General features: G+C 35.5%; 5 protein-coding genes and 1 non-coding gene across 7 annotated transcripts; 4 read left to right on the top strand and 2 right to left on the bottom strand.

The window, feature by feature from the left end:
- Positions 1-271: 271 nt before the first annotated feature.
- On the bottom strand, positions 272-373 carry LOC133031621 (small nucleolar RNA R71). The gene has a single exon (XR_009684724.1). It is a non-coding gene; the product is annotated as a small nucleolar RNA R71 (small nucleolar RNA).
- A 10,241-nt stretch (positions 374-10,614) lies between these two features.
- On the top strand, positions 10,615-11,968 carry LOC115723383 (NADPH-dependent aldehyde reductase-like protein, chloroplastic). The gene is made up of 2 exons (XM_030652856.2): positions 10,615-11,098; positions 11,327-11,968. The coding sequence occupies exons 1-2, from the start codon at positions 10,680-10,682 to the stop codon at positions 11,733-11,735; spliced, it is 828 nt and encodes a 275-aa protein (XP_030508716.2). The 5' UTR covers positions 10,615-10,679; the 3' UTR covers positions 11,736-11,968.
- A 1,057-nt stretch (positions 11,969-13,025) lies between these two features.
- On the top strand, positions 13,026-15,666 carry LOC115724190 (NADPH-dependent aldehyde reductase-like protein, chloroplastic). The gene is made up of 3 exons (XM_030653664.2): positions 13,026-13,489; positions 14,261-14,712; positions 14,988-15,666. The coding sequence occupies exons 1-2, from the start codon at positions 13,089-13,091 to the stop codon at positions 14,667-14,669; spliced, it is 810 nt and encodes a 269-aa protein (XP_030509524.2). The 5' UTR covers positions 13,026-13,088; the 3' UTR covers positions 14,670-14,712; positions 14,988-15,666.
- LOC115724189 (probable glycosyltransferase At5g03795) lies at positions 14,882-17,841 on the bottom strand. Its single transcript, XM_030653663.2, has 5 exons — positions 17,711-17,841; positions 17,396-17,594; positions 17,207-17,309; positions 16,480-17,050; positions 14,882-15,463 (listed from the first exon to the last, which is right to left on the bottom strand). Exons 2-5 carry the CDS (start codon positions 17,564-17,566, stop codon positions 14,974-14,976), a joined length of 1,335 nt encoding a protein of 444 aa, XP_030509523.2. The 5' UTR covers positions 17,567-17,594; positions 17,711-17,841; the 3' UTR covers positions 14,882-14,973.
- A 2,024-nt stretch (positions 17,842-19,865) lies between these two features.
- LOC115723244 (uncharacterized) lies at positions 19,866-24,004 on the top strand. Of its 2 annotated transcripts, none has more exons than XM_030652685.2 (7): positions 19,866-20,347; positions 21,240-21,294; positions 21,957-22,031; positions 22,148-22,239; positions 22,871-22,952; positions 23,522-23,605; positions 23,702-24,004. In XM_030652685.2, the coding sequence occupies exons 1-7, from the start codon at positions 19,992-19,994 to the stop codon at positions 23,807-23,809; spliced, it is 852 nt and encodes a 283-aa protein (XP_030508545.2). In that variant the 5' UTR covers positions 19,866-19,991; the 3' UTR covers positions 23,810-24,004. The 2 variants fall into 2 exon arrangements, with proteins under 2 accessions (XP_030508545.2, XP_030508546.2); XM_030652686.2 differs by having other exon boundaries at positions 23,522-23,596.
- Positions 24,005-24,820: 816 nt separating this feature from the next.
- On the top strand, positions 24,821-26,800 carry LOC115723964 (shikimate O-hydroxycinnamoyltransferase-like). The gene is made up of 2 exons (XM_030653423.2): positions 24,821-25,237; positions 25,886-26,800. The coding sequence occupies exons 1-2, from the start codon at positions 24,821-24,823 to the stop codon at positions 26,798-26,800; spliced, it is 1,332 nt and encodes a 443-aa protein (XP_030509283.2).
- The last annotated feature ends 395 nt before the right edge of the window (positions 26,801-27,195 follow it).

A 27,195-nucleotide genomic window follows, 5' to 3' on the forward strand; every position in this document is an offset into this window, starting at 1 on the left:
TTTTGGACAAAGGTGTAATACCTTGAACAAGTCATGGTGATCCCCACTAATCTACACTCAAGGTTGTGAGTGAGTGTTTATATATATTATTCTCTTGTTATATATATACATATATTATATTACATGTGTTGTAATCTTCTCTTCTACCTTTCATATATATATAGTGTATATATATGTATTGTAACATATATTTAATCAATCTCTGATTTTAGTCCTTGTATTATTTTACAATAGAGTTGTAATAAATCTTGATTTTCTTCCATTGTTATAAAATCTCTAACATCAATAATTTCTGCCAACAAGATAATGAATCTCTCCATGAGGCTTGGGAGAGGTTTAAAGATCTGATCAGGAGGTGTCCCCATCATGGTATAGAGAAGTGGATGCTGGTTCACAACTTCTACAACGGGTTGGTTGGTAATACTAGAACTCTAATAGATGCAGCAGCGGGCGGAGCTTTTATGAGAAAGAGTGCTAATGAGGCATATGATCTATTGGAGGAGATGGCTCTAAACAACCAGCAGTGGCCAACTGAAAGGAGTCAATCCAAGAAGGTAGCTGGTGTGTTAGAAGTCGATGCCATCACAAAGTTAACAGCTCAGGTTGAGGCATTGACTAAAATCATTGCAGGGCAAGCTAAGCAAGCCCAAATTGTTTGTGAGTTATGTGGAGGAAGTCATCACTTTTCAGAGTGCCAAGCAGATGTGGATGATTTGCCAATGGATGAAGCTAAGGCCATTGGGAATTTTTCACAGAACAACAACAACAACAATTATGGGTTCAACCAGAATAACAACCGAAGAAATAGTGGGTTCTATCAACAAAGAAATCAGAACCAACAGTTTAATCCAAGAATAAGCCTTCCGTGGAAGTTCTAGTTTGCGGACGCATTTCTTGCTCCAATTCATGACCGAAACTAGATCTTCAATTAAAGACCCGAGACTCGGATGGGCCAGCTAGCAACTCAGGTAGCAACCCGCCCTCAAGGAAATTTGCCTAGCACCACTGAAGTTAATCCTAAAGAAAACTGCAAGGCAATTACCCTGAGGAGCGGTAAGAAGTATGATGGGCCTGAGTTACCACAACCAGTTGAGGTAGATGTAGAAATAAATGCTCAACCAGTGCCGACACCAACACCGACAGCAGAGAAGGCTACTGATAGCCCAGCACCACCACAACAGTCTCCACCGATTAGTATTGATCATCATGTAAAGATACCCTATCCTCAGAGGCTGAGAAAGTCAAGCTTAGACAAGCAGTTCACCAAGTTTCTAGAAGTCTTCAAAAGACTTCACATTAACATTCCTTTTGCTGAAGCTCTAGAGCAGATGCCAAGTTATGTGAAGTTTATGAAGGAAATTTTGTCAAAGAAGAGGAAGATGGAAGACTATGAGACAGTGGCTCTAACTGAAGAGTGTAGCGCTATTCTACAGAAGAAACTCCCTCCAAAACTCAGAGATCCAGGGAGCTTCACTATTCCTTGTACTATTGGTAAAATTGAAGGGATAAATGCACTATGTGATTTGGGAGCCAGTATTAACTTAATGCCCTTGTCAGTGTTCAAAAGATTGCAGCTAGGTGAAGCAAAGCCAACTACTGTAACTCTTCAATTGGCAGATCGATCGCTAGCTCACCCTAGAGGAGTCATTGAGGATGTGTTAGTGAAGGTGGACAAGTTCATCTTCCCAGCTGATTTCATTGTTTCCGGATATGGAAGAAGACAGTAATGTTCCTATCATCCTGGGGAGACCTTTCTTGGCAACAGGGAAAGCACTAATTGATGTTCAGAAAGGAGAGTTAAAGCTAAGGGTACAAGGAGATGAAGTTGTATTTAATGTACTCAAAGCAATGACCTATCCTACAGCTAGTGACAACTGTTTTGCAATTGATGTGGTGGACCAGTTGGTGGAGACAAAGACACATGCTGAAGATCCTCTTAATCTGACTTTGGTACAAGAAGAGGTGGTGGAACAAGATGGTAAGGAAGCTTATGAATATGCTATGTGGCTCGATTCTTATGGACCGCTGAATAGAAAATATTATGAAGAGTTAGGAGTCATACCAACAAAGCCTACCCCATCTACTGAAAAGCCTCCTCAACTAGAGTTAAAAGTCCTACCAGAGCATCTCAGGTATGAATATTTGGGAGAAAATAAGACACTTCCTGTTATTGTGGCTTCTTCCCTATCTTCTGTAGAGACAGATAAGCTATTACGGGTTCTAAGGAAGCATACAAAAGCCATTGGATGGACTTTAGCAGATATTAAAGGGATCAGCCCTTCAACTGTAATGCATAGAATCTTAATGGAGGAAGGAGTGAAACCAACCATTGATGCACAACGTAGATTAAATCCACCAATGAAGGAGGTTGTCAGAAAAGAAGTCTTGAAGTGGTTAGATGCCGGGGTAGCGTATCCTATTTCAGACAGTAAATGGGTGAGCCCAGTCCAAGTTGTTCCAAAGAAAGGAGGGATGACGGTGGTAAAGAATGAGAAGAATGAACTCATCCCAACCAGAACTGTCACGGGATGGAGAATTTGCATTGACTACCGAAAACTCAACAAGGCCACAAGAAAAGATCACTTTCCACTCCCATTCATTGATCAGATGTTAGACAAGTTGGCAGGACAAGAGTACTATTGTTTCCTTGATGGATACTCAGGGTATCACCAAATAGCTATAGCACCGGAGGATCAAGAGAAAACAACATTCACATGTCCATATGGTACTTTTGCTTTTCGACGAATGCCATTTGGGCTATGTAATGCTCCAGCAACATTTCAGAGGTGTATGATGGCTATATTTTCAGATTTAATAGAAAAGTGCATCGAGGTGTTCATGGATGATTTTTCAGTGTTTGGCTCATCGTTTGACCAATGTCTGAGTAACTTGGAGTTGGTTTTAGCAAGATGTGAAGACTCTAATTTGGTGCTGAACTGGGAAAAGTGCCATTTCATGGTTACAGAAGGAATAGTGCTGGGACATAAAATCTCAAAAGAAGGTATTGAGGTTGACAGAGCCAAAGTATCTACAATTGAGAACTTGCCTCCTCCAATTTCAGTTAAGGGAGTTCGAAGCTTTTTGGGTCATGCCGGGTTTTATAGAAGATTTATCAAAGATTTTTCCAAAGTGGCCAAACCGCTATCCAATCTTCTTGCTAGTGGAGTACCTTTTGAATTTGGGAAAGATTGTCTTGAAGCATTCCAAATTCTCAAGGAAAAGTTAATCTCAGCACCGATTGTGACTACACCAAACTGGGAATTACCTTTTGAAATCATGTGCGATGCAAGTGATTATGCTATTGGAGCAGTCTTGGGACAACGGGTTGACAAGGTATTCAGAACCATTTATTATGCAAGCAAAACCTTGAATGATGCCCAACTAAACTACGCTACTACAGAAAAAGAGATGTTGGCCATAGTGTTTGCATGTGACAAATTTCGACCCTACTTAATTGGTAATAAAGTGATAGTGTATACAGATCATTCAGCAATCAAATACTTGATGACTAAGAAGGATGCCAAACCACGACTGATTCGATGGGTTCTTCTTTTGCAAGAATTTGATCTAGACATAAAAGATAAGAAGGGTACAGAGAACCTGGTAGCAGATCACTTGTCAAGACTAGAGCTGGAAGAAAGTCAGAATACAAAAGAGGTACAAATAAATGAACAATTTCCCGATGAACAACTCTTTAGTGTGAGGGAAAGTCTGATGGTACCATGGTATGCTGATTATGTTAACTTCTTGGCTGCCAATATCACTCCTCCTGAGCTATCTCGACAACAACTAAAGAAGTTCTTTTCTGAGGTGAAACATTATTATTGGGAAGAGCCAATCCTCTACAAGCACTGTGCAGATCAGATAATAAGAAGGTGTGTGCCTGAAGAGGAGATGTACTCTATTCTTAATCACTGTCATGCTTTACCATGTGGGGGACACTTCAGTGGAACTAGAGCTGCCAAGGTGTTGCAAAGTGGATTCTTTTGGCCAACACTTTTCAAAGACGCTAGTACTTTTGTGAAGGCATGTGATCGTTGTCAGCGTACAGGAAACATCTCAAGGAGAAACGAAATGCCTTTGACAGGAATCTTGGAAGTAGAATTGTTTGATGTATGGGGGATAGATTTTATGGGTCCTTTTCCTTCATCGTTTAGCAATCTATACATCCTATTAGCTGTGGATTATGTGTCAAAATGGGTGGAAGCTGCAGCCACACCAGCTAATGATGGTAAAACAGTCCTTCGGTTCTTTCAAAAGAACATATTCACTCGGTTTGGAACTCCCCGAGCAATCATAAGCGATGAAGGGAGTCACTTTTGCAACAAACAATTCGAAGCACTCCTTTCGAGATATGGTGTTCGTCATAGAACAGCTCTACCTTATCATCCGCAAAGTAATGGCCAAGCTGAGATTTCTAACCGTGAAATAAAGATGATTCTGGAGAAAACGGTGCAGAGATCAAGGAAAGATTGGTCAAGAAAGTTGGATGACGCATTGTGGGCTTATAGAACAGCGTTCAAAACGCCAATCGGGATGTCACCATATCGGTTGGTGTTTGGAAAGGCTTGTCATCTACCGGTGGAACTAGAACACAAGGCGTATTGGGCAATGAAAACTTTGAACATGGATTTAAAAGCTGCTGGGCAGAAAAGACTACTACAGTTGGATGAGTTGGAAGAATTTCGAAATGAAGCTTATGAAAACGCCAAGATTTACAAGGAAAGAACTAAGAGATGGCATGACAGAAATCTAGTCAGGAAGGAGTTTCAACCTGGTCAACAAGTCCTACTCTTTAACTCAAGACTAAAGTTGTTTCCTGGTAAATTAAAATCAAGGTGGTCAGGGCCATTTACGGTGATCAAAGTGTTTCCCTACGGAGCAGTGGAACTAAAAGGTGAAAGTCCTAATACTTTCAAAGTGAATGGACAGCGATTAAAGCTCTACTTGGGAGGTCAATTTGATCAAACCAAGTCCGCCATGATCCTGGCGCCACTTTAAAGATCTCGATCAACGTCTAGCTGAGCGACGATAAAGTTAGCGCTAATTGGGAGGCAACCCAAGTGTTCTTTTGATTTAGTTGAACTTGTTTTTTTTTTAAGTTTACTGCTATTTTTCTTGATGTTCATTCTGTTTCGTTACTGAAAAAAAAAAAAAAAAAAAAATTTTGGGTCGGTGGCCGCGGCCATGGGATGTTCGGCCGCGGCCAGAATGGTCTTACAGAAACAGGCCTATTTTCGCGAATTCTCGCCGCGGCGAGGGGACATACCGCCGCGGCGAGATAAGACTTACAGAAAGTCCCTTATTTTCACGGATTCTCGCCGCGGCGAGGCTACATGTCGCCGCGGCGAGATTGGTCAGTTTCCCTTTTTAAATCCCAAAAACCCTAACATTTCAAATCAAACCCCACATTCAAACCCTCTCTTCTCCACGCCGAAAACACCCCTTTTCACCATTTTTTCTTCATCTAATCCCATTCAAACTCCTTTTCACCAATTCTAACCATAAACTTTCATCAATAATCATCCTAAACCCTTATTTCTCTCATTAAACACTAATTCCCACTCAAAATCAACCCCAAATCCCTAAAACCTCACCCAAATACCTTATTCATCCTTTTCTTCTCAAAAGCTTCAAGATGTCAACAATGGAGGATGATTAAAGGAAGAATTGTCATTGAGGTATTGATTCTAAGACTTCCACTCCAATTTTTATTGAAGAATTTGTGAATTTGTTGGATAATTTTGGATTATTTGGTGGATATTTGGGATTTTTGCTATATACATTGTTGAAATTGATTGTGTGAATAGAATTGGGTTAAATTGAAAGGGATTTTAATCCCGGGAAGTCCATTTTTAAGGGGAAGTGCTGTCGAAATTTTGAAAATTCTTGGGAGTTAGGATATAAAATTTTTTTTTGGTGAGATGGGTCCAAAGAGGTCAAGAGTTAATGAGGAGGGAGCTTCATCATCCAACCCATCTAGGGGACGCCCTAATCTTGATAGAGTTAGGTTTACCAACATGGAGGCTCAAGAGCGGTTTTTGAAATTGAAAGATAGGGCATTCATTGAAGATAGAGGGATAGACATTGTCAACCTAAGCCAACCGCCAACATTCCCCCGCTTTTGCATCTATTAGGGATCAAATCCTACAGAGGCAAAGTGGACTAAGTTCGTAGATGTCACTGAGCGTGGTAATCAAACTCTAGCTTTGGAATTTTTAGCCAACTGGCCTGAAAGAGAAGAGGGCAAAGTTAGAGTTAGGGGGGTTAGAGTGCCTGCTACCACAGCCGCTATTCATGCCCTTTATGATCTCCAAACTTTCACTTATGAAGAACAACCCTTGAAACGACAATTTTATGAGAGAAGTACGAATTATGTGGATATTGCTGAGACTCTAGGGTATCCTGGCCTTAGGTTCCATGAGCTTAGTGGAGAACCATACCAATTGTACCGATGTGAACTCAACCCAGTGGCCAAGGCTTGGCTTTACTTTGTTAGTGCAAGGATGCTCCCCAACAAGCATTTTTCTGATGCTCAAATGGACAGACTTAAATGGGTTTACGGCATTATGAAAGGGTATAATTTGAATGTGGGGGATATTGTTCGAACGACCTTTGACATTATGGTTGAGGGATCTTCCGGTGGAGGACTTGGGTTGGCTGGAATAATCACTGATCTATGTGAGAAACATGGGGTACCACAGTACTCATATGATACAAAGGCACCGCCACAGCGCCCTATTAACTTGGCGACTGTTCTTCGCTTCAAACCTCCTCATCCTCATGGTCAACCGCCAGTTCAAGGAGGTCCTCCGGCAAGAGAAGAAGAGGAACGTGAGGACATCGAACCACCACGTATTGTCGGGCCTCTTGACCCTGCCATGCAGTACACTCACAATCAGCTGAATTATCTGATTCAGCAGAACATGCATATGCAAAATTACATGGCCCAGAGGAGTATCTTCGATGAGCAGCAGGTGGCTCAATTGAACACAATTGTCACGAGGATGAATATCGGTGTGGATGATCCAAACTATTTTCCCATGCCACCCCGTTTCAACCCTTATGACCAGCCACCGCCGCCAAACCCCTTCTAAGGGGCTCAGGTAAGTCTCTCTCACCCTAGTTTATTTTCACACATTGGGGACAATGTGCATTTTAGTTTGGGGGGGGGAAACTTAATTTATTTTTTTTCGCATTAGTTTGTTTTAGTTTTTTTTAGTCTTGCGTGATAGCTAAATTGAAAGATGGATTGAATTGTTGTTATTCACTTGTGCAATGGATTGAAACATAACTGTGTGCTTGACTTGCAACTGTTTGAATTAAATTGGATGTGTGTTAGGAAGTGATTCATGTAGATTTAAAACATTTGCTATTCTCACATATCACCTCTGTTCTATTTGGTTTGTGGAATGATTGATTGAACATGGAATAGAATTTGTTTGACATACTCTCTTGAAGCGAAATCCTTGATGATTTTTGTTTGGAAAGTGATTTAGGCAAGTTTTCTTTGGAACGATTGAGCCTTTCAAGCCTGCCTATGATTTTTTTTTTTTTACCATAGTATACCCAAAGTTGAGCCTTAGCCTGTTTGAAAAAAAAAATTTTTCACCACTTAACTGAGCTAAATTCGTTATCTTCAACTCTTTTCACCCTGAACATATCTTATTATGCCATGAGCCTTGAAGCAAGTTTGGGGGGAATAAGTGCTGTAAGTGAAAAAAATATAAAGTGTAGGAATGAGAGATTGAAAAAAAAAAAGGAAAAAAAGAATAATATTGTGTGTTGTGCCTATAAAAAAAAATGTGTCTTCTTGAAAAAAATTAAGAAAATTATGAGGTACACACATAAGAAAAATTGCAATCTCTTATTTCTGTTTTTGGGATATATGGAAAGAAAGCAAAAGAATTGTCTAGGTTTGTTTGGTATAATTGTGCTTATGGTATAGTATAGCCTAAATGACTTCTCACCTACCCATGTACCTAAGCCATGTGATGCTAACCGAAAAAGACCTATTGATTCCAAATAGAAATTTGTCAACATTAGTGGAGAGAGGTATGTCATTCAAACTTATTGATCATCTGTTAGTGGGATGTTGGAAAGTTAGAACAGTTGTGATATTGATGGAAATTGCGATGCTTTATGTTTGTATGAATTACTTACTTGTAAATTGCACATTCAACTTAGTTCTTAGAGTTGGCAAGTTGAAATTCTGGTTATTGATGGATTGAAGTTGTGCAGGTGGTGGTAACAATTAAATTGTTGGAAAGTTCAGCTATCATTGTCAGTTTTTTTAGTTTAGTCTTAGTTTACTCGGGGACGAGTAAAGAGTCAGTTTGGGGGAGTTTGTTAGGCTATTTTTAGCCTATGTTTTGGATCCAATTTATGTGCATTTTTAGCTGTGTTGGGACGGAATTACGCTTGTTTTCTATGTTTTCAGGTTCTTTGGAGTAAAAGAGGTCTCGGGTGCAGAAATTCATTAAAAGACGTGCTGAGCCGAAGAAAAACTTAATTTTTGAGTTTTTGCATATCTGGCCGCGGCGATGAAGAGGCTCGCCGCGGCGAGTTACGAGATACAGAGAGAGCCTAAATTTGGCAAATTCTCGCCGCGGCGAGAGGAAGCTTGGCCGCGGCGAGATCCCGTACGGACCAGGGGCATTTTCGTCCATCGAACCCTAAATTTCAATTATAAATAGAAAACTGCGATTGAAAGTCAGGGAGAGCGATTTGGAACCCTAAAACACAGTAGAAAGCGGCAGGAAGAGCAGAAGAAATCAAAGTGAAGATCCAGAGTCAATCCACCAACAGTTTCTTTCTCTATTCCTCTTTAATTTATTTATGTTGAATATTGCTATAGGAATGGTTATGGATTTGTTTCTGAACTAAATTTCCCATTTAGGGAGGATGATGATTGTTGTTTAATATTTTGCCTAGTTAATGTTTAATTACCATTCCTCCATTCTTGTTTGTGAAATTATTTTAATTTGTGCTTAATTTCATGTTTAAGATTGATCACCTTGTGCATGCTCTATGATCTCAATTCGAAATCTGAAAAGTGAGAATTGAGAATGCTAAAATTAAGATAATCGATGTTCTATGTGAAACGAAAGTATTTGCATGACTTATGTGACGAGTAGATTATTACTTAATGCTGATTTCATGTTAGTTTAATTAAGGAATTAATTAGATAACATGTGATTTAGAATCTAGAAGATCTGAAAGGAGCTAGGTTATTTCATAATCTGTCATTCACTCCAAGAATAGGATAGTAATTAATCATTAACAATTTGGGTAAACAACAACAGGATTCTCCTCCCTATTGCCTCATCTTGCTCAACTTTAAAGTGTGTTATTAAGTTTTCTGAATTTCTTTCATATTTTACTGCTTTTAATTCATAATTGCTTTTGATTTACCGAATAGAATCATAAGTATAATTTAGTGGTACTTAATCCAATTCCCTGTGGGATCGACCTCACCTGTGTGAGATTTACTACTTGATTGCGTATACTTGCGTAGTGTTTAAAAATATAGTAACAATGTGAGATTTCCTGTTGATTCACTTTTTTTGGTCTCAGCTTTGGAGGGCCAGACTGTTTATTTAAATGAATTGGGGGTTATCTTTTCTGATATTAAAGTCCTATTGTCTAGTTTTCCTGGGGCATCTCTTTCTCATGTTAGCCGCAACTTTAATGTTGAGGCTCATAGATTGGCTAAGCATGCCCTTAGGATAGACAATGAACTTTCTTGGATGGAAGGAATCCCCCCTCCTTCTGTGTAACTTTTGTTACTGTTGTTATCTTAACTTATCGGTTACCCCAACAAAAAAAAAATGTTATCATATTATATTGTATGCTTTGTTCGGAAATTATATTCGTATTTGTATTTATGTTTGAGATTTTCACACGATCAATAATCATATTATATTATAAACGTGTTAATACGAACACAATACAATACGATAACTAAATTCAATAACAACAACAATAATATCAAAAAAACCAATATTGTATTAATATATTTTGGATGTCACTTTTATAATTTATATTAACTGAGATTTTCGAAAACTGATTATAAAATAAATAAGCTTAAGAAAGAAGCAAATTAAAGAAGAAAAGATAAAGATTTTTATGTGGTTCAAGTATTAATGAATTTTAGTCCACGTCCCATAATGAAATTTCCTGTCTCGTCCCCAATGAAAAATAAGTAGGAATAAAGATTCAAATCCTTAAAGAGATAAGAATACGAGAGCACCCCACGCAAATTCCTCAACTTGTGTGTAGCCCGACCGACTACCCTACCAAACCGAATACAATCTATGAAATTGGCCATTAAATTAGTAGAAACTATAAAGACATAAAATATGCCAATAGTGTTAGATAGTCTCATTCCGCTAATATGTAGAAAGATAATAGAATATATAAGAGGAACGTACTACTCCTTACATTACCAATTAATTTTGAGATATAACATAATTTATATTCATGTTATCCTAAATTTTAACAAATGGACCTAATCACTCGTATGCTAATATTTTTTTTTCTCTTTTTTTTTTATGAAAAAAGAAATATTTATTATTATTATTATTATATATTTTTTTTTGATTAAATTATTATTATATATTACATTTGTAACTAAAAGGAAAACTTTCCCCATTAAGCAAACCCATAATCCTCCATTAATGGCTACACCATCTGAAACTCAAACCTCTTCTTCTTCTTCTTCATCTCTGCCCCTTCTTGACCGAGTTGCCATTGTCACCGGAGCCTCTCGAGGAATCGGCCGAGGCATAGCTCTCCATCTAGCCTCACTCGGAGCTCGTCTAGTCATCAATTACACCTCCAACTCTGCTCAAGCTCAACTCCTAGTCTCCGAGATCAACGCCACCTCATCTTCTACCTCCACCGCCACAACCACTCCTCGAGCCGTCGCGGTCCAAGCTGACGTGTCCGATCCCGACCAAGTGAAATCGCTCTTCGATTCAGCTGAGAAGTTCTTCAATGTCCAACCTCATATTCTGGTCAACTCAGCCGGAGTACTCGATCCAAAGTACCCTCACATTTCAAACGCCTCCGTTGAAGATTTCGATCGAACTTTCAGGTCTTCACTCTTAATTTTTTGCACATATTTTGTTAAATGCACACAAACTGTTTGAATAAATGTCTCTTTGAAAATCTAACTAAAGAGATCCTAAAAGTGTCATAATTTCTTATGTTAATGCTCACAGACTGTTTGAATAAATGTCTCTTTGAAAATCTAACTAAAGGGACCCTAAAAGTGTTATAATTTCTTATGTTAATGCTCACAAACTGTTTGAATAATTGTCAGTGTGAATACAAGAGGAGCTTTCTTGTGCCTAAGAGAGGCAGCAAACAGGTTGAAGCGTGGTGGCGGAGGTCGGATCATATCTATATCTTCGTCCATGGTGGGGGGATTGAAGCCGGGATTCGGGGTGTATGCAGCATCGAAGGCGGCTGTGGAGACGATGATCAAGATACTTGCTAAGGAGCTAAAGGGGATGGGGATCACGGCCAACTGCGTGGCCCCGGGACCAATCGCGACCGATATGTTCTTTTCGGGGAAGAGTGAGGATGACTTGAAGAAAGTGGTGGATGAGTGCCCCATGGGGAGGCTTGGAGTGGTTAAGGATGTGGTTCCTGTGGTGGGATTCTTGGCTGGTGATGGGAGTGAGTGGGTTAATGGGCAGGTCATTCGTGCAAATGGGGGGTATGTTTAAGATCAAATCTATTGAAAAGATGCCAACTTTCAAAGATTTTGATCGTGGTTTTATCATAATAATAAGCATTAGAGTCTAAACTCGTTGAAAATGTGAAATAAAATCAATGGTTAGTGTTAGATGATACGATGATGATGAAAATGTATAATGGGAACTTTGTAATTTTTTTTAGTCAAAACTCAAATTGTAGTTGCTTGATTTTTCAATGAGAAGTGTAAGAGAGTGTTTGTAATTGGCACTTGTTTAAGCTGTGGATCAAGCTGTTTTTGGTACGGGTGTTCGTGGTGCGGGTGGTGCGAGTTGTAGTATTTTTTTAAATCAAACTGCAATTGCACTGCGAGATTTTAAAATTGCAAAAATACATTGTAGTGCGGTATGATTTGAACGTTTTCTTAAACAATATTGAATTGTCTCTAAAAAAAATAAAATAATATACGTATATTATATCTATTTGTTCTATTATAAAAATTAGTGATTTTATAATATAGTGCAGTGCGGTTTAAATTGTAATTATTAAATTCAAATTACAAACTGCATTGCATTGCACGATTTGACAAAAATACAAACTGCAATCGCACTATAAAAAATTTTAAACTACATTTTTTATACAGTGTAGTGTGGTACATTGCAGCTAATTTGTGCAATTTCAATGTTTCAATCAACGCTCCTAATTTTTGGTATAATTTTATTGTGGCATTGGGTGAAGTGGTGAACCTTTGGTTTTAAAATTGCATTATATTAATATAAGAGATAACTATTCAATCCTTTTAAGTAAGTCATAATTATTATTTATTTATTTTTTGAAAAAATGTTTTATGGTATAGTTATTAGTTCATATAAGATAGAAATTCTAGTAACTCTACATGTTTTTTGTCAAAATGATTTCAAATATAGGAATAAAAAAAAGTCAGCTATAGGACTTTAGTAATAGAGAAGGAAATAATATATTTCAAATTATTTTTAGCAAATAGAGTAATTTGCGTCATAAATACTTAAGTTTAACTCTTAATTATAAATAAATATTTAAGTTTAATTTTAAGTTTTAATTAAGTAACTAACTGTTGAGTGTAAAGAGAATTACTATATAACAATCTTTAATTGGTTCAAGTCATTAAATTTTTTATTTTTTTTAAAAAAAATTAATTTAAATATATCAATAAAAAAATAACATCTCAATAATAAATTAATTTATTTACAAAGAGACGAATTATGTTGCAAATTACTCTTAAAAAAAAAGAAAAAAAAGAGAAGGGGTATTTAGGTAATTTTCATTTTGATGGCATTGTCATTGTTAATAATATTGCTCCAATTCAATGGCCACCACCAATAATATCTTCTCCGTTATTAGTTCCGATGACCACACCAACTGAAACCCAAAACCCTTCTCCACTCCTACACCGAGTCGCCATTGTCACCGGCGCCTCCCGCGGAATCGGCCGAGCCATTGCTCTTCATCTGGCCTCACTCGGCGCTCGCATTGTCGTCAATTACACATCCAACTCCACTCAAGCCGAACAAGTAATTGCCGAAATCAACGCCTCATCTACCTCCACTGCCGCCGACGCCGCTGCACTTCGAGCCGTCGCAGTCCGAGCCGACGTGTCCGATCCAGACCAAGTCAAGTCCCTCTTCGATTCGGCTGAGCAGTTCTTCAATGTTCAACCTCACATTATGGTAAATTCAGCTGGAGTCATCGATTCCACATACCCTTCTATCTCTAACACCTCAATTGAAACCTTCGATCGCACATTCAGGTCCATACTCATATAAAAATTGTTTCTTTAATGAAATCTTCAACATAAACATCAAATATTTTGTCTCGTTATTAAACTTGTTAATAAACTTTTTGTCTTCACAATTTTTTTAATTGTTTAAACAATTGGTTATTGGAAATGTATTACAATAGGAATTTATTTTCAGGTAATTATTCATTTTCTGGGATTGTATAGTCCATGATTGCTTCTTACAAATTATAACTGTTTGAATAAATTCTTGTGGGGTTTTAGACACTTGATAACTGTGTCTTACTAACCAACTGAACTGTCATGTTAGTTAAGTTAGTTATGTCTGTTAGTTCTGTTAAGTTCTCTCTGTGTCAAGGTTAACTCCTACTCCTAGTGCTAGCCTATAAATGAGTTTGAAGCCTTGTCTTAGATGATGATGTTTTTAGAACTGTTTTCTTTGTAAAATCGATTGACAAAAGAGGATTGTTAAAGAGAGTCTATTGTGTTTGATATGTTAAGATAGAGCAAGTCACCATTGGAGTCGAAACCACTTGTTCTCAATCCTTGTAACTCTGTAATTCAATCTCCAAAGGGCAGTTCCTCCCAAGGATTAGACACCAGAAAAGGGTGTTGAACATCGTTACAACTTGTGTTACTTTTCTTTACTATATTCATTCTTGATCATTGTTCTAATGCAGTTTCTAGCAATCTGTTTCTTGTTTGTTTTTGATTCTTGACTAGTGTTTTGATACCACAATTCTCTATGATAATAGTTTGTACATTTTGTTTTTTATTTCTTAGTGTGAATGCAAGAGGGACATTCTTGTGCCTTAGAGAGGCAGCAAATAGATTAAAGCGAGGGGGCGGTGGTCGAATCATATCGGTTACTAGCCACCAAATGGGGGCATTGAGGCCAGGCTTTGGGGCATACGCGGGGTCAAAGGCTGCAGTGGAGTCTATGACGCAGATACTTGCAAAGGAGTTGAAGGGGACGGGGATCACAGCCAACTGCGTAGCCCCGGGGCCGATCGCAACAGATATGTTCTATATGGGAAAGACTGAGGAACAAATTCAGAAAGCGGCGGAGGATAATCCTCTGAACCGGCTCGGTAAGCCTGAGGATGTGGCGGCTGTGGTGGGATTCTTGGCCAGTGATGGTAGTGAATGGGTTAATGGACAAGTGATTCGTGCAAATGGTGGATATGTATGAAAATTTCTTGACTGTGGACTGAAAAATTATGCTCAAGAATGTGGTTAGTTAGCTAAAATAATCTCATTGAATGTAATTTCTATCTTTGAGTATTAAAGTTAACTATAATTAAACTACTTATGATCAAATTAATTTTTCAAAAAATTCACTTTTGTAAGTTATTTTGCTAATAAATATTCTCATAACATCCTATTTTACTCTAAAAAACCACATTTTCCCAACTCAGATTTCTTCAACATCTATTTTTTTGAAATTACAATTTATTCCACCAAAAAAAAGAAAAACATATAATCAATTCCATTGGTTAATAATTTTCAGGAAATCTCAAGAAACTTCTACGAAGCCAAAGCTCATACATAACCATGTGAAAAGCATCATAGTCAATAGGTTTAAGATGCCATTGAAAGTGTTTTCTCACCTTCAACACATTACTTTGTAACCTCAAATATTCATCATAACTGATATTTTTAAGGATTTCTTTGAGCAAAGGAATGTCCATAGTTGGAACAATGACTGAGAATGTTTTCCAATCCAATATGTCATTGAAAGGTAGATCATAGTAGTTGGCAATTACAACAGGAACACAACCATAGTAGAGTGAATCCGCAATTCGAGCTGTGTTTACTTCGAAACCTTTGACATGGAGACAAAACTTGCTCCCAAGAAGCTCATCAGCATAGGGTGTTTTAAGCCTACCATAGTGTACAAAGATTTCGGTGTCATTTCTCCACACTTGAAGAAGCTTTTCTCGTACTGGCGAGTTGATTCCTCCCGCGAAAAATGCAAGCTTTTTCCTGTAATTTTTTTACCACAAAAATGAAAAGTGACCTATTTGGTATGGGATAGATACATGATGACGCATAATGTGAGACTTTGTTTTGAGAAGTTTACACCATAATTTTCGAGTTCTTAGTAGATATTCGATTGAATACAATGATACTAAGAGGTACTAATAATGTTCAACACCATATTAATACAAATGAAGACATTGTGATAATTTAATGTTACGAGAATCTATCATATATATTGAGCATCACTGATGTTATGGGTATCGCTCTATCGACAACTAGACTATAGGCACGAGTTGATCAAGCCCATACCTACGACCTCCACTACGAAGCCCTCAAATTTTTAAAATACTATTTTTTTTGGAGTAAGTTGAAAAATGCCTCTTTTATTAATCTATTAACTAAATTTACCTCTAAAATTTTTTTAATTGAAACATACCTCTTTTTATATGTATTGTACCTAAAATGCCCTGACATAAGAGAGTCACATGGAGAGTTTCTTGAAATTAAAGGGGCAGAATTGGTACAGTGTTTAAAAAAAGAGGTAAAAGTAATAGACTTTTAAAAAGAGGGTAAAAATAAAAGAGTACAATATAAAAAAGGTATAGAGTCTAATTTCCTCATTTTTTTTTACATATAAAAGGGTCCTTGCTTTTTTAAAAACAACAAATTTTGTACTAAGCTCAAGATTGCTTTTAACTTTTAAAGATAGGTAGAGTAGGTCCATGGTTAGGGCCTCTATTTGCAGAGGCCCCCAAAAAGTCATTTTTTCATAAAAAAAATTGTAGTATAATAAATACAAATTTATTAGTGTTTCACTCAATTCAGATGAGACAAACCACATATTAAATAAAAATAAATTGTCAAATGAAGTAACAAAGAAACACAAAATGCATTTCTTAAGTTTCATTTAGTCTTAACATTATTCTACATGTTTCTTCTAGAAAATCATTCAACATAACATAACCCTTACAAAGGCCTTGTTATGATGCAGTAGAAAGAAATAACCTAGTTATTATTACCTCTTGGGTGAAAAAAGATTAGGAGGGTTATTTTTCCTTGGCCAAATTTGAGGAAGACAAGCATCTTTATGGGCAATGTAGGCAGCTACAAAATAGCTTGATGAACAAACAACTTGAATAACATTAAATTTCACTTCACTTGTTTTCTCCATAGCTGATTTTCCAATAGAATGACAAGCAACATAGAAATGGTCACCACCATCACTCCTATTCCAATAAGGATATTTCTGACTAACATTTGTTATGTAATCTCTGATGAAATTTTGTATGCCTTCAACACCAATTCGCGTGTCATGTCTCAACCGAGCAATCGAAAAGGGCAAGAAGAAGAGATCGGCCTCTTTCGGGTTCTTGGTGATGAATTGGCTGTTGAAGAGGGATTTCTTGAAGTAACTTTCACTTGCATAGTTACCACTTGGCTCAAAATTTACTGGCAAGAGAATATTTGCAAAAGGGTCATTTTTTTTGTGGGGATAGACATATATTTTGAAGCTCTTTTTCATTTGTTTGTAATCTTCTTGGAATATGTTCTCATCATGGAACACATTGTTGGTGTTATTGACATAGTTTCCTATACCAATAAAAAAAGAATAGGTAAGATTTCTATACATATGTGATTTGGGTTTTCATGGATTAGAAGATAATAAGATTAGCAAAAGTGTCCATAAAAGAAGTTAAGTATTCTTATTAACTAATTAATAACAAAACTAATAAAATTTATAATTACCATTATCAATGCTTAGACTTAGACTTTGATTATGGAGATTAGGCTGTGAAGATTGGAGATGTTTTTTTATAACCCCTTCTCCTAATTTTCCATTATGAATTTTCTGTTACATTGTAAGAACATTAAGCATATATAAATATAAAATATATGATACTCTATAATCATATATAGATACAAAAACCCACAAACCTTTTTCTTTGTTTTCCTTGGAATTGAATGAATATTAGCTCCAGATTTTGCATAATTAAGCAAAGTAAGAGATGAAAACCTAGCAAAAAATAAGTGTTGAAATAGAGAGAAAAATGATAATATTATGACAAGGAAAGCTATCCATTTTGCATTATTAGATTTCACCACCATCTTCCTTCTTCATTCTACCATCACAATTCTGCACCCAATAAACAAAATATATATTCAAATAAAAAAAATTGTTACTTTAATATTTATAAGAGTATTATAATAACATGAAAATTTAATGATGGTATGAGAGAAAGAATGACTCACCTTGTAGAGAGAGAAAGAGAGAGAGATGAAAGTGAAGAAGTTTTAAGTTAACTCTAGCCTTTGTTTTGGTTACAAAACATGAAATTGGGTTAAGTTTATATATACTAGTTAGTTACCTACTCTACTCTACTTTTCTCCCTCTCCTAATTTTGAAGAATGATGTGCTTATTTTCTAAATTTGTTCACCCAAAAATATTACCATTTTGTTTACTTAAACCATTTTTTCAAAATCACATATTTGTAACATTTTAGTTTTAGACTGTTTTATAAAATTTATAAATTAGATGAGAAAATAAATCTTGTATTTTTTAAAATAAAATAAATAGATTTTTGAATTCAATTTTTGATAATTTTTTTTAATATAACTAACTTAATTAATTTTATGATCATGTTCATATGTTATTCACAGTTTTAATATTAATTATATATATATATCTATAATTAATTTTCATAAGAAAATATATTGATATTAAAAGATGTAAGTGGTTAATATGTAAATTCATATAATTAATTACTTTCTATAATTGAGAACTATATGGAAAGTAGTTTTTATGTATAATTCTTTGATTTTAATATGATTAATGAATAATTTGATTGTTCATTGAAATCTAAGTACGTAGTTTACTTGCAAAAACAACACAATATATAATAATATCATTATCAACATTAATTGCTTTCAAATTCAAACAGAAATTATAAGAGTTTTACACGCTTACTACTATACTCATTTTGTTTTTATTTAGCCTTTCGTACATAATAATTTAACTAAACTTGGAAAGAAAGAATCATATATAAATATATTATATGTAGGTCATCAATTCAAAATGATGAAATTTTTCATTGATAATGACCAAGCATGTTAACTATTCAGAAACAAAATCAACAAAGTTTTAAGCTCAAAGCCATTCATTTCGGCCTTAGATGGGCTATTTAATCGCCTAGCGAAATTACTTGTGAAGTTGAATTGTCTTATCACGTTTATTTTGTTTAAGAGTCTCTTTAGTAAACGTGTTGTGTTGTATTTTAATGTATAACATTTTGTGTTGGGTTGAGTTGTAACGTATCACTTGTACAAGAGTGTACACATAAATATAAGCAATTTACGGTGGCAGTTAACTATGAAAAATAGATGATATTTTAAATTTACAAACAGTTCAATAGTTTGGAAGGTTTTATCGCAAAAATTTGAGCTTTAAGAGTTAAGTGCAAGTAAAATGATGGTTGAGAGAGTTTAGTTGCCAAAACTCTATCATTTAATACAAAACTATATTTGGTATTGACTTGTATTAATAGGTCATATAAAATTATATTATCTTTATAATATATTATCTTTATAATAAACAAACCCTCCATCTTGGACATTGAACTCTGCCCTAGACATCGGATCTGGATTCGATCCCTAGACCTCGGATCCAGACTCGGCTCTTGGCTCAAACCCAAACCTGACCTCAGCCCCCGACCCCAGCCATGGACCTCGAACCATCGATTCAAACCATGGCCCCCAACCTTGGACCCCAGACTCCAAAACCTAGACCACGACCTCGACCCGACCTAGGACCCCAGCTCCGGATCTCAACCCCAACTTTGGACTTGGACCCAGACTTTGACCCAAACTCAGCCCCGACCTCTGACCTCGGCCCTAACCTCAACATCGACTCCAGACTCTGACCCGACCCTAGTCTTAGGGTAGGCCTTGGGACTCCGAACCCCAACCTTAGGCCATTTAAATGTGTAGAACTATTGACACCTATGTTGTTGGTGTTGTGCTATCTGACATTTTGTTGATTTGTAATGTAATGACTTTGCTCATGTTCATTTCATCTTTAGTCCTAGGGAGACCAATATAGTATATCACACTCACTCACTAATTTGACTATCTTTTCATCTAATAACATGTGTGTGATGGTCGGACAGTCCTAACTCGGTTGATTGTTTGATCTTGGCTAATTTATAGCATTCTTAATGAATTACTTCCTTTCAAGGAAAATGTGGTAAATTTGAGAATTCTAATAAATTTTTATGTTAAAGCTAAAAACACATGTTTAAATATGAAACTACTGTGTGAAGGTCATTTTGGTAAATGAACCTAAAATTATGAAAGATATTATTGGTATATTGTGAAAAAGGAATATGTGGTAACGGTTTGTTCCGTGCTCATAACCATTTTTATATTTTTTCAAACTTAAAATTTTGATCAATCAAAGAAAAGAAAAATCAAGCAACAATTTTTACACAAACCCATCTCAGAGACTCAGATAAAGCTTCAAACTTTGTAACTTTAATGGCACAATTCACTGCCCAAGGACGCGTTAAGCTGCTCTTCAATGGCGGTGATGGAGGAGTCTCATTTGGGTTAGAACCCAATGACCCATTTCACTTTCAGGTCAGATCAATCCAACCCCAAAAGCGGAAGCTCAAGCTTTCAGGTTCCACTACTCGAATTTACTCTTCTTCTTCTTCTTCTTTCTTAAATAACCCCACAAGTTTCAGTAGTAGCGAAGCCCACTTGAATGTTGGTGATGATGAAGTTGTTGTTGATCGTGGTTATGGTGGTGGTGACGAGTATGATGGTGATCTTGAGTTTCAGAGGGATGAACTTGCTTGTTTCAGAGGTCTAGTCTTGGATATTTCTTACAGGTCATTTCTTTTCTTGTTTTGTAAATGTCCCATTTGCTTATTTCATGCAAGTTTGGATTTTTGTAAAGTATGTGAGCTCTTAATAGGTTGGTTTTGAACTCTGCTGAACTATTTTAATGAGCATGTTGGTTAAATTAATGGAGAAAAATGAGTGTATCTTAAAAAGAATCAAATTTACATCAACTTGAGTATGATGAAATCATGACTCTGTAAAGTGCTGTGATGTGGCTAATGGTGTAAATTTATTTTCCTAAAGGTAAACAGTGGGATTAGTACTCAAAACTTTGATATTGTAATCAGCATAAACTTATGATTTTTTTGAGCGGCATATGTATCCAATAATTGTAAAATTGTAATTTTACTTCAATTTCAATACTACAAAAGACTCTATTATTGTCATAGGATACATATATAGTCGAAATTCTAGATCATTGGCTGTGGAGGAAAAAATATAGTATCAGTTACTTCCAAATCGTCTTTTAATAAATTCTAATCGGATTCTGTACTTACGAAATTGAAGGGAAATTACAGTTTTACAACTATTGGACACTTATGCTGCTAAAAACATCATTGGATTTATGCTGCTCACAAACTCAAAACTTTGATTATATAGTTTCCATGTTAGTATAAGCTGAGTTTTGGCCTTTTCTTGTTTCTCCTGGTGTTTTCATGTTTTGAATTGTTAGCTAAAGGAGGATAAGTGTCTTAGTTTTCCTTAATACAAGAATTTGTGTTAGTGTTAGTTGGGTTGCAATGTAGGCGAAATTTGCTTTGGTTCATCAGTGCTTGAGTTATTTCTTCTTTGTTTTCTTTTCTTCCTACCACTTCAGAAGGATTTCAGATAAAAGAAAGTCTGCTTGCTGTTTTGATTGTTGTTGTCCTCCTGCATCAGGCCAGTCAATGTTGTCTGCTGGAAGCGTGCAATTTGTTTGGAATTTATGGACAAGGTGGGACTGCAAAAGCTCGAGTTTTCACGTTCGATGATCAAATCATAGCAACATATATTTGCTTTGGTGATGTTATTGGTTGCTCATCTAGTTACTAGTTTGTTCTCTATTCTTAGTTCATCTATTTGACATTGATGACTAGATTTAGATCCACTTGAAATAGTTATTACCATTGCTTCTATGACCTTCACTTGCCTCTGTGATAGGATATTCCGAACAACTCGTTTACCAGCTTGTTTATTCTCTTTTTCTCTGTCTATGAGATAGGTGTAGTTTATGTTGAGCATTGTGTTCCTATATGAATCGAATATCGATATTAAACTCATAGCTTTTGCGGTATGATAATCTTAGAGGTTTAAGGGAAGGCGTTTCTTGTTTTGTTTTGTGTTTCACTTTGCTTTAGAAGGTGGAGCATTTTGCCTCTCCAAGCCTATCATTCTCTTAATTAAACACAATCTTGTTTCATATGAGATATTATGTAAGTGTGATAATTATGGATTTGAGGCTATCTTATCTATCATTGTAGAATTTCTTATACTCAGATATGTATTACTTAAATATTGGTGTCTAGTTATGTCCAACTTCTCAAACATCATTAGTTTTTGTTCATTTAATAAAGAAATTGCTATTGAATGAGTTTTCAAAACTTACTACTATTCCAGGCTGATGTACTAGAGTATTATGATCAGACTGTAAACTCCCCAAGTGGATCTTTCTACATACCAGCTGTCTTGAGGGTATGTGAATGAAGTTGTTTATTGCTTATTGTTCTGCTATTGCAACCCTTACAAAAGAAAAGAACAAACCTTTTAGAATTTTACTTAATCTAAATGTGGTTTTACTCTGCTTTCAGGTTCCACATTTACTGCAAGTAGTTAAGCGAAGAAGGATTAAGAGTAATCTCAGTCGTAAAAATATATTGTACAGAGACAATTACACATGCCAGTAAGTAAACTGAATCTCATGTTAAAGGGTTTTTTTCCCCTTTACATATAGGTTTTATCTCTCAAGTATTAGACTTCATTAGGTACTTGGGAAATGGGCATCGCCGAAACTAGGAGGGGGTAAGCCAGCCTTGAAACTCTAGTCGTTGGCTTCACAAACCGTAGTTTGGCAGTGAGCCTTGCAACTCTATTAAAATGCCCGCGTAAAAGATACTCCTAGTATAGGTTACTACATCACATTAAGTAAGCGGTTGAGGTTTAGGACGAAGTAGATTTCGACGCCTAAAAGGCGCCTAACTGAGCTTGAGGCCGCTTTAATTTCGATTATATTGCTACCCCTTTAGTTGGGGAGCCCTTACTTATGTCATCCTAACATCGTCGACACACTTTTTCTCGGAGAAAAGCATATGATTATGTACTTTTTTGCAAACAAGTGTGTGTGACATAGATGGTTGAGAGCTCATAAACAATGAGTTTCTTGATACTGTGGTACTTCTTGTTTAGTTTGAATCTATTACGACTATCTTTATGTTATATAAGGCTAATTTTTATGATTATCTTACTTGTTAGGAAAATATGTTTGATTAGCAAAAAATGTTGGCATACTAATTTTATGTTCCTTTTCTCGGAAGGTACTGTTATTCTCAAGAGAACTTGACCATTGATCATGTTTTGCCAATTTCACGCGGTGGCGAATGGGAATGGGAAAATTTGGTAAGACGAAAACAATCCATTATTACTTGATGCAAACTGCTTCTACAAACAATAGGAATATTTCAAACACCTCTTGTCAAACACAAAAATATGAGTTGCAGGCCACAACTTGTGTAACTGCTTAAAATGATTCTATGAATATCGATACGAATGCTGGCATAATACTTCCGCATTGTTAGGCCCTGCTTTTCCATCTTATTGGGCCGTCATTTCACCTTAACTTCTATATTAGTATGATATCGTCCGTTTTGAACCTAAGTCCTTACGATTTTTAGTTTTGGACACCTTTTCAAAAGGCCTCAAGTAGTGGGACTTTGCATGATCTCAAATTCTCGCAGGAGGATGCCTGGCAAGATTTTCTTTACCTTAGTAGATCATGCTACCCGAAATTGTGAGATTTGTTTTTTCTTCATACCATTTTCTTAATCCTAAAAAGCTTTAAAGAGGAGAATCTGAAACCATTGATTTTCTCTTAAGGGAACAGTGTTGTGCTAGTTACGGTTCTAACCAACAAACAATATCTTTTCCAGGTGCTTGAAGGTTTTTGCAATGTTGTGTTTTGTTAACAGGTTACAGCTTGTTCTAAATGCAACTCAAAGAAAGGACACAAAACAATTGAAGAAGCAAATATGAAGCTAATTAAGGTACCCAAGGTAAAACTTGTTCGGGTTTTATTTTATTTATCGAAAACTACAAAAACTGTTTTGTGTTCTCGAAAAAGACTTGACAAACACTCGTTGATTTTGCAGGCCCCGAAAGAATTCGACATACTTGCCATACCCCTTACAAATGCAGCCATAAGAATGCTGAAAATGAGGAAGGGAACTCCCGAAGAATGGCGTCAATATCTACCATAACTTTCTTTTTCGTCTTTGTCATTTACAGTCATTCAATCATGGCTGTTGTACATTCATTTGTTCTGTACATCTGTGGAGATAATTATCTCAGATGAATGAAAATTTGTATAGCAACAAGTACTTAACCACCAATGCTAATGTAAGGATTAAAGAACAATAATATTTACATGTATATACATATTTTGTTTCCTCTTATAGTGACTCCAAATCCAATTTGGTATTGTCTTTATGGATCAAATCTAAAATCTTGACTTACTTATTCAACCATCTAGCTTATCCTGCAAAATTTAATTTGCTTAAGCCAAGTAATTATAAAAAATATTCACTACTATAGGAAATTCTTTTCCATATTCAATGTAAAAACTCCATCTTTATCGTCTTTGTTGATACATGTGATTACGTGACATGAAAGTTCAGTTTTGTAACACTATACAGATTGTGAGACTGTTCTAATTAAAATATGAATTATAATGGTTATATTTCATCACCATGTTTCCATAATATATAGTTTCATGCTTGTCAACTCTTTTATTTTTCATTTTTTGAAAATTTTGTCAACTCTTAATTAAGTGGTTTTGTTTCTTCTTGTTAAATTTTTTAATGTATATATATATAAATATTGAGGATAACATTTTTTTTTTTGTTGTACCAAGAACAATATGCATGCTTGTTCGTTATGTCTTAAGTAAGATTATTGACCAAATTTATATTAAGATCGGCCATAGATGCTTTTCTTGATCTTCACCAAAATCTTTGCCGTCAAATGATTCCAACATATATATCCATGAACAAATTGAGAATACATCTCAAGCAAAATACCTTAAAAATACAGCTAAATAGAGAAAAAAAAATCATAGAAACTATCAATGATTTTGACCTTATTAAACTTGGCTTAGCTTATATATAAATAGAGGTATACTAAATATAACATAACATGCACTACACATCACATAAAATCTCTTATATTGATTTTGTATAAAGAAATAATAGTAATAATATTTCATAATAATAATGGATATGGTGATTAACATTAAGGAGAGGGCAATGGTGAAGCCAGCAAAAGAGACACCAAAAGATCCAATTTGGTTGTCAAACTTGGATTTAATGACTACAAGTGTGCATATAACTAATATATACTTGTATAGAAACAATAATGGTGATGCCAAGTTTTTTGACACTGAGCTTCTTAAACATGCCTTAGCAAAGGTGTTGGTGCCCTTTTATCCCTTGGCGGGTCGGCTAAGGTATGACAATGGCGGTCGCCTTGAAATCAATTGTAATTCGGAGGGTGTCCTTTTTATGGTGGCCGAGACAGATTCTGTTATGGATGATTTGGTTGGATGTGCTCCCACTGTTGAGCTTCTAAAGCTTACTCCTTTTATTGATCGTTCTGCTGGTGTTTCTTCATTTCCTCTTTTAGCTGCACAGGTATACATAACTTAACTAATCATATTTATTTAAGATAGATTTCTTTATACTAATAAGATATATCATATAGTTTAGATTAAAAGAAATGTAACCCTAAACATAATAAAATTCAACAACTGCTAGATCAATCCAATCATTAATTAGAGTATTTGAATCAAAGGAACTAAATCCCGAATGTAAGAGCATTCTAATTAGCTACTCTTCTTTATACTTTAAAATAGCTCACTAAGACACTCACTTTTTTTTATTTTATTTTATCTCATATATTTACATTATCATATATTAAATTCTTTATATTTAAACCTTTAGTAATTAAATAGTAGAAAATTAACAACAATAATAATGAGGGATATTTACATCAAATCTCCTTAACATTTTGTAATTGTTACACATATGACCTTAATAAAAAAAATAACATTAAAAATACTATATCTTACGATTTTATTACAGTCATACTTTTTTTTACCGTTAAGTGTCAATTAAGCCTCTTAAGTATTAGTTTAAAAACACGTAGCCATATATTTCTTTAACTTATTTAATACGTGATCTAATAATATATCACTACATGTTTTTATACAGACACTTAATGATCGAAAAAAATAGTAAATTGTTAATCGAAATAGGTAAATTGTTTTTTTTTTTTTGTAGATTACTCAGTTCAAATGTGGTACAGTATCAGTAGGTTTCAGTAACCAACACCGTTTGGCCGATGGCACAGCAGCCATGTACTTCGTCAACGCATGGTCCGAAGTGGCTCGTGGTCTTCACCTATCACAACACCCAATCCTCGACCGAGCATTACTTCGTGCTAGAAACCCACCACAACCAAATTTCGATCACATAGAGTACCAACAATCACCACTACCACTCTCTAAATCTACTCAACAACAAGAGCCCAATCCAATAGTCAAAGTTTTCAAATTCACTAGGGACCAAATCAAGATTCTCAAAGCCAAATCTCAACAAAATGGTACCAATAACTATAGCACATTTGAGATTCTATCAACTCATATTTGGAGATGTGCATCTAAAGCAAGGTCACTTCCAAGTAACCAAGTTACTAAATTGTTCACTCTAATTAATGGTAGGACTAAATTGGACCCACCACTCCAACCTCATTTATTTGCCAATGTTTTATATGCAACTTCAACTGTTGTTACCATTGGTGATCTTGTAACCAACCCAATAAATTATGGTGCTAGTAAGATTCGCCAAACTTTGGTTAAAATGGATAATAGTTACTTGAGATCGGCTATTGATTACTTAGAGCTTAGGCCCAATCTCATTAATGGGCCTGGTCGTGGGGCTGATGTTTACGAAAGCCCAAATTTTGGGATAGTTTGTTGGATTGGGCTGCCAATGTATGATTCTGATTTTGGATGGGGTCGGCCTTTTTATGTGACCCCTGTTGGGCTTCGTTTAGAGGGTAAAGCTTACATTTTACCTCCCGGCCCAATTAATAATGGTAACTTATTTGTTGCTATTGCTTTGAAAGTTGAACACATGAAAGTGTTTGAGAAGTTGTTATATGATGGTGTGTGTGTTGGGAATTCTACTCTTTAATGTATATTTTTGTTTTGTTGAGAAAAACCTAATAAAAACAATAAAGGTTTATGTCTTTTTAATATTTTGTATTGCTAGTTGTTTGGACCATGTGATATAATAAAGAGACTATTTCATAAATATACAAAAATGATAAAGTTTTTATATTTTTACAGATCTATTGTTTTATTTTTTCATATTTCTACGATTTTTTTTTTCACAACGGTATTGTTTTCCGTTGTTTTCGACCGTTGTTTTGAAGTTGTTCTTACGGGAAAGCAAAGTGTTTTTTTTACAACAATATGAAATGTTGTTTTATAAGAAAGTTGTTTTGATATTGTTGTTATAGGAAGGCAACAAAGAAGCAACATTTTTCTCTAAAAAAAATAGGTTAAAACTTGTAAAAAAAATTTGTA

Source organism: Cannabis sativa, chromosome 9 (assembly GCF_029168945.1).
Source record: "Cannabis sativa cultivar Pink pepper isolate KNU-18-1 chromosome 9, ASM2916894v1, whole genome shotgun sequence".
Lineage (NCBI taxonomy): Eukaryota > Viridiplantae > Streptophyta > Magnoliopsida > Rosales > Cannabaceae > Cannabis > Cannabis sativa.

What these genes read in the sequence shown, in the direction of transcription:
- LOC115724190 (XM_030653664.2), top strand. Translation starts at nt 13,089, where the DNA reads ATGACCACACCAACTGAAACCCAAAACCCTTCTCCACTCCTACACCGA. An exon ending in ACCTTCGATCGCACATTCAG is followed by an intron (nt 13,490 to 14,260) that starts GTCCATACTCAT and finishes TTTATTTCTTAG; the next exon opens with TGTGAATGCAAGAGGGACAT.
- LOC115723383 (XM_030652856.2), top strand. Translation starts at nt 10,680, where the DNA reads ATGGCTACACCATCTGAAACTCAAACCTCTTCTTCTTCTTCTTCATCT. An exon ending in GATTTCGATCGAACTTTCAG is followed by an intron (nt 11,099 to 11,326) that starts GTCTTCACTCTT and finishes AATAATTGTCAG; the next exon opens with TGTGAATACAAGAGGAGCTT.
- LOC115723964 (XM_030653423.2), top strand. Translation starts at nt 24,821, where the DNA reads ATGGATATGGTGATTAACATTAAGGAGAGGGCAATGGTGAAGCCAGCA. An exon ending in TTCCTCTTTTAGCTGCACAG is followed by an intron (nt 25,238 to 25,885) that starts GTATACATAACT and finishes TTTTTTTTGTAG; the next exon opens with ATTACTCAGTTCAAATGTGG.
- LOC115723244 (XM_030652685.2), top strand. Translation starts at nt 19,992, where the DNA reads ATGGCACAATTCACTGCCCAAGGACGCGTTAAGCTGCTCTTCAATGGC. An exon ending in GTTTGGAATTTATGGACAAG is followed by an intron (nt 21,295 to 21,956) that starts GTGGGACTGCAA and finishes CTACTATTCCAG; the next exon opens with GCTGATGTACTAGAGTATTA. An exon ending in AGCTAATTAAGGTACCCAAG is followed by an intron (nt 23,606 to 23,701) that starts GTAAAACTTGTT and finishes TTGATTTTGCAG; the next exon opens with GCCCCGAAAGAATTCGACAT.
- LOC115724189 (XM_030653663.2), bottom strand. Translation starts at nt 17,566, where the DNA reads ATGGTGGTGAAATCTAATAATGCAAAATGGATAGCTTTCCTTGTCATA. An exon ending in CAAGGAAAACAAAGAAAAAG is followed by an intron (nt 17,310 to 17,395) that starts GTTTGTGGGTTT and finishes ACAATGTAACAG; the next exon opens with AAAATTCATAATGGAAAATT. An exon ending in AAGTCTAAGCATTGATAATG is followed by an intron (nt 17,051 to 17,206) that starts GTAATTATAAAT and finishes TTATTGGTATAG; the next exon opens with GAAACTATGTCAATAACACC.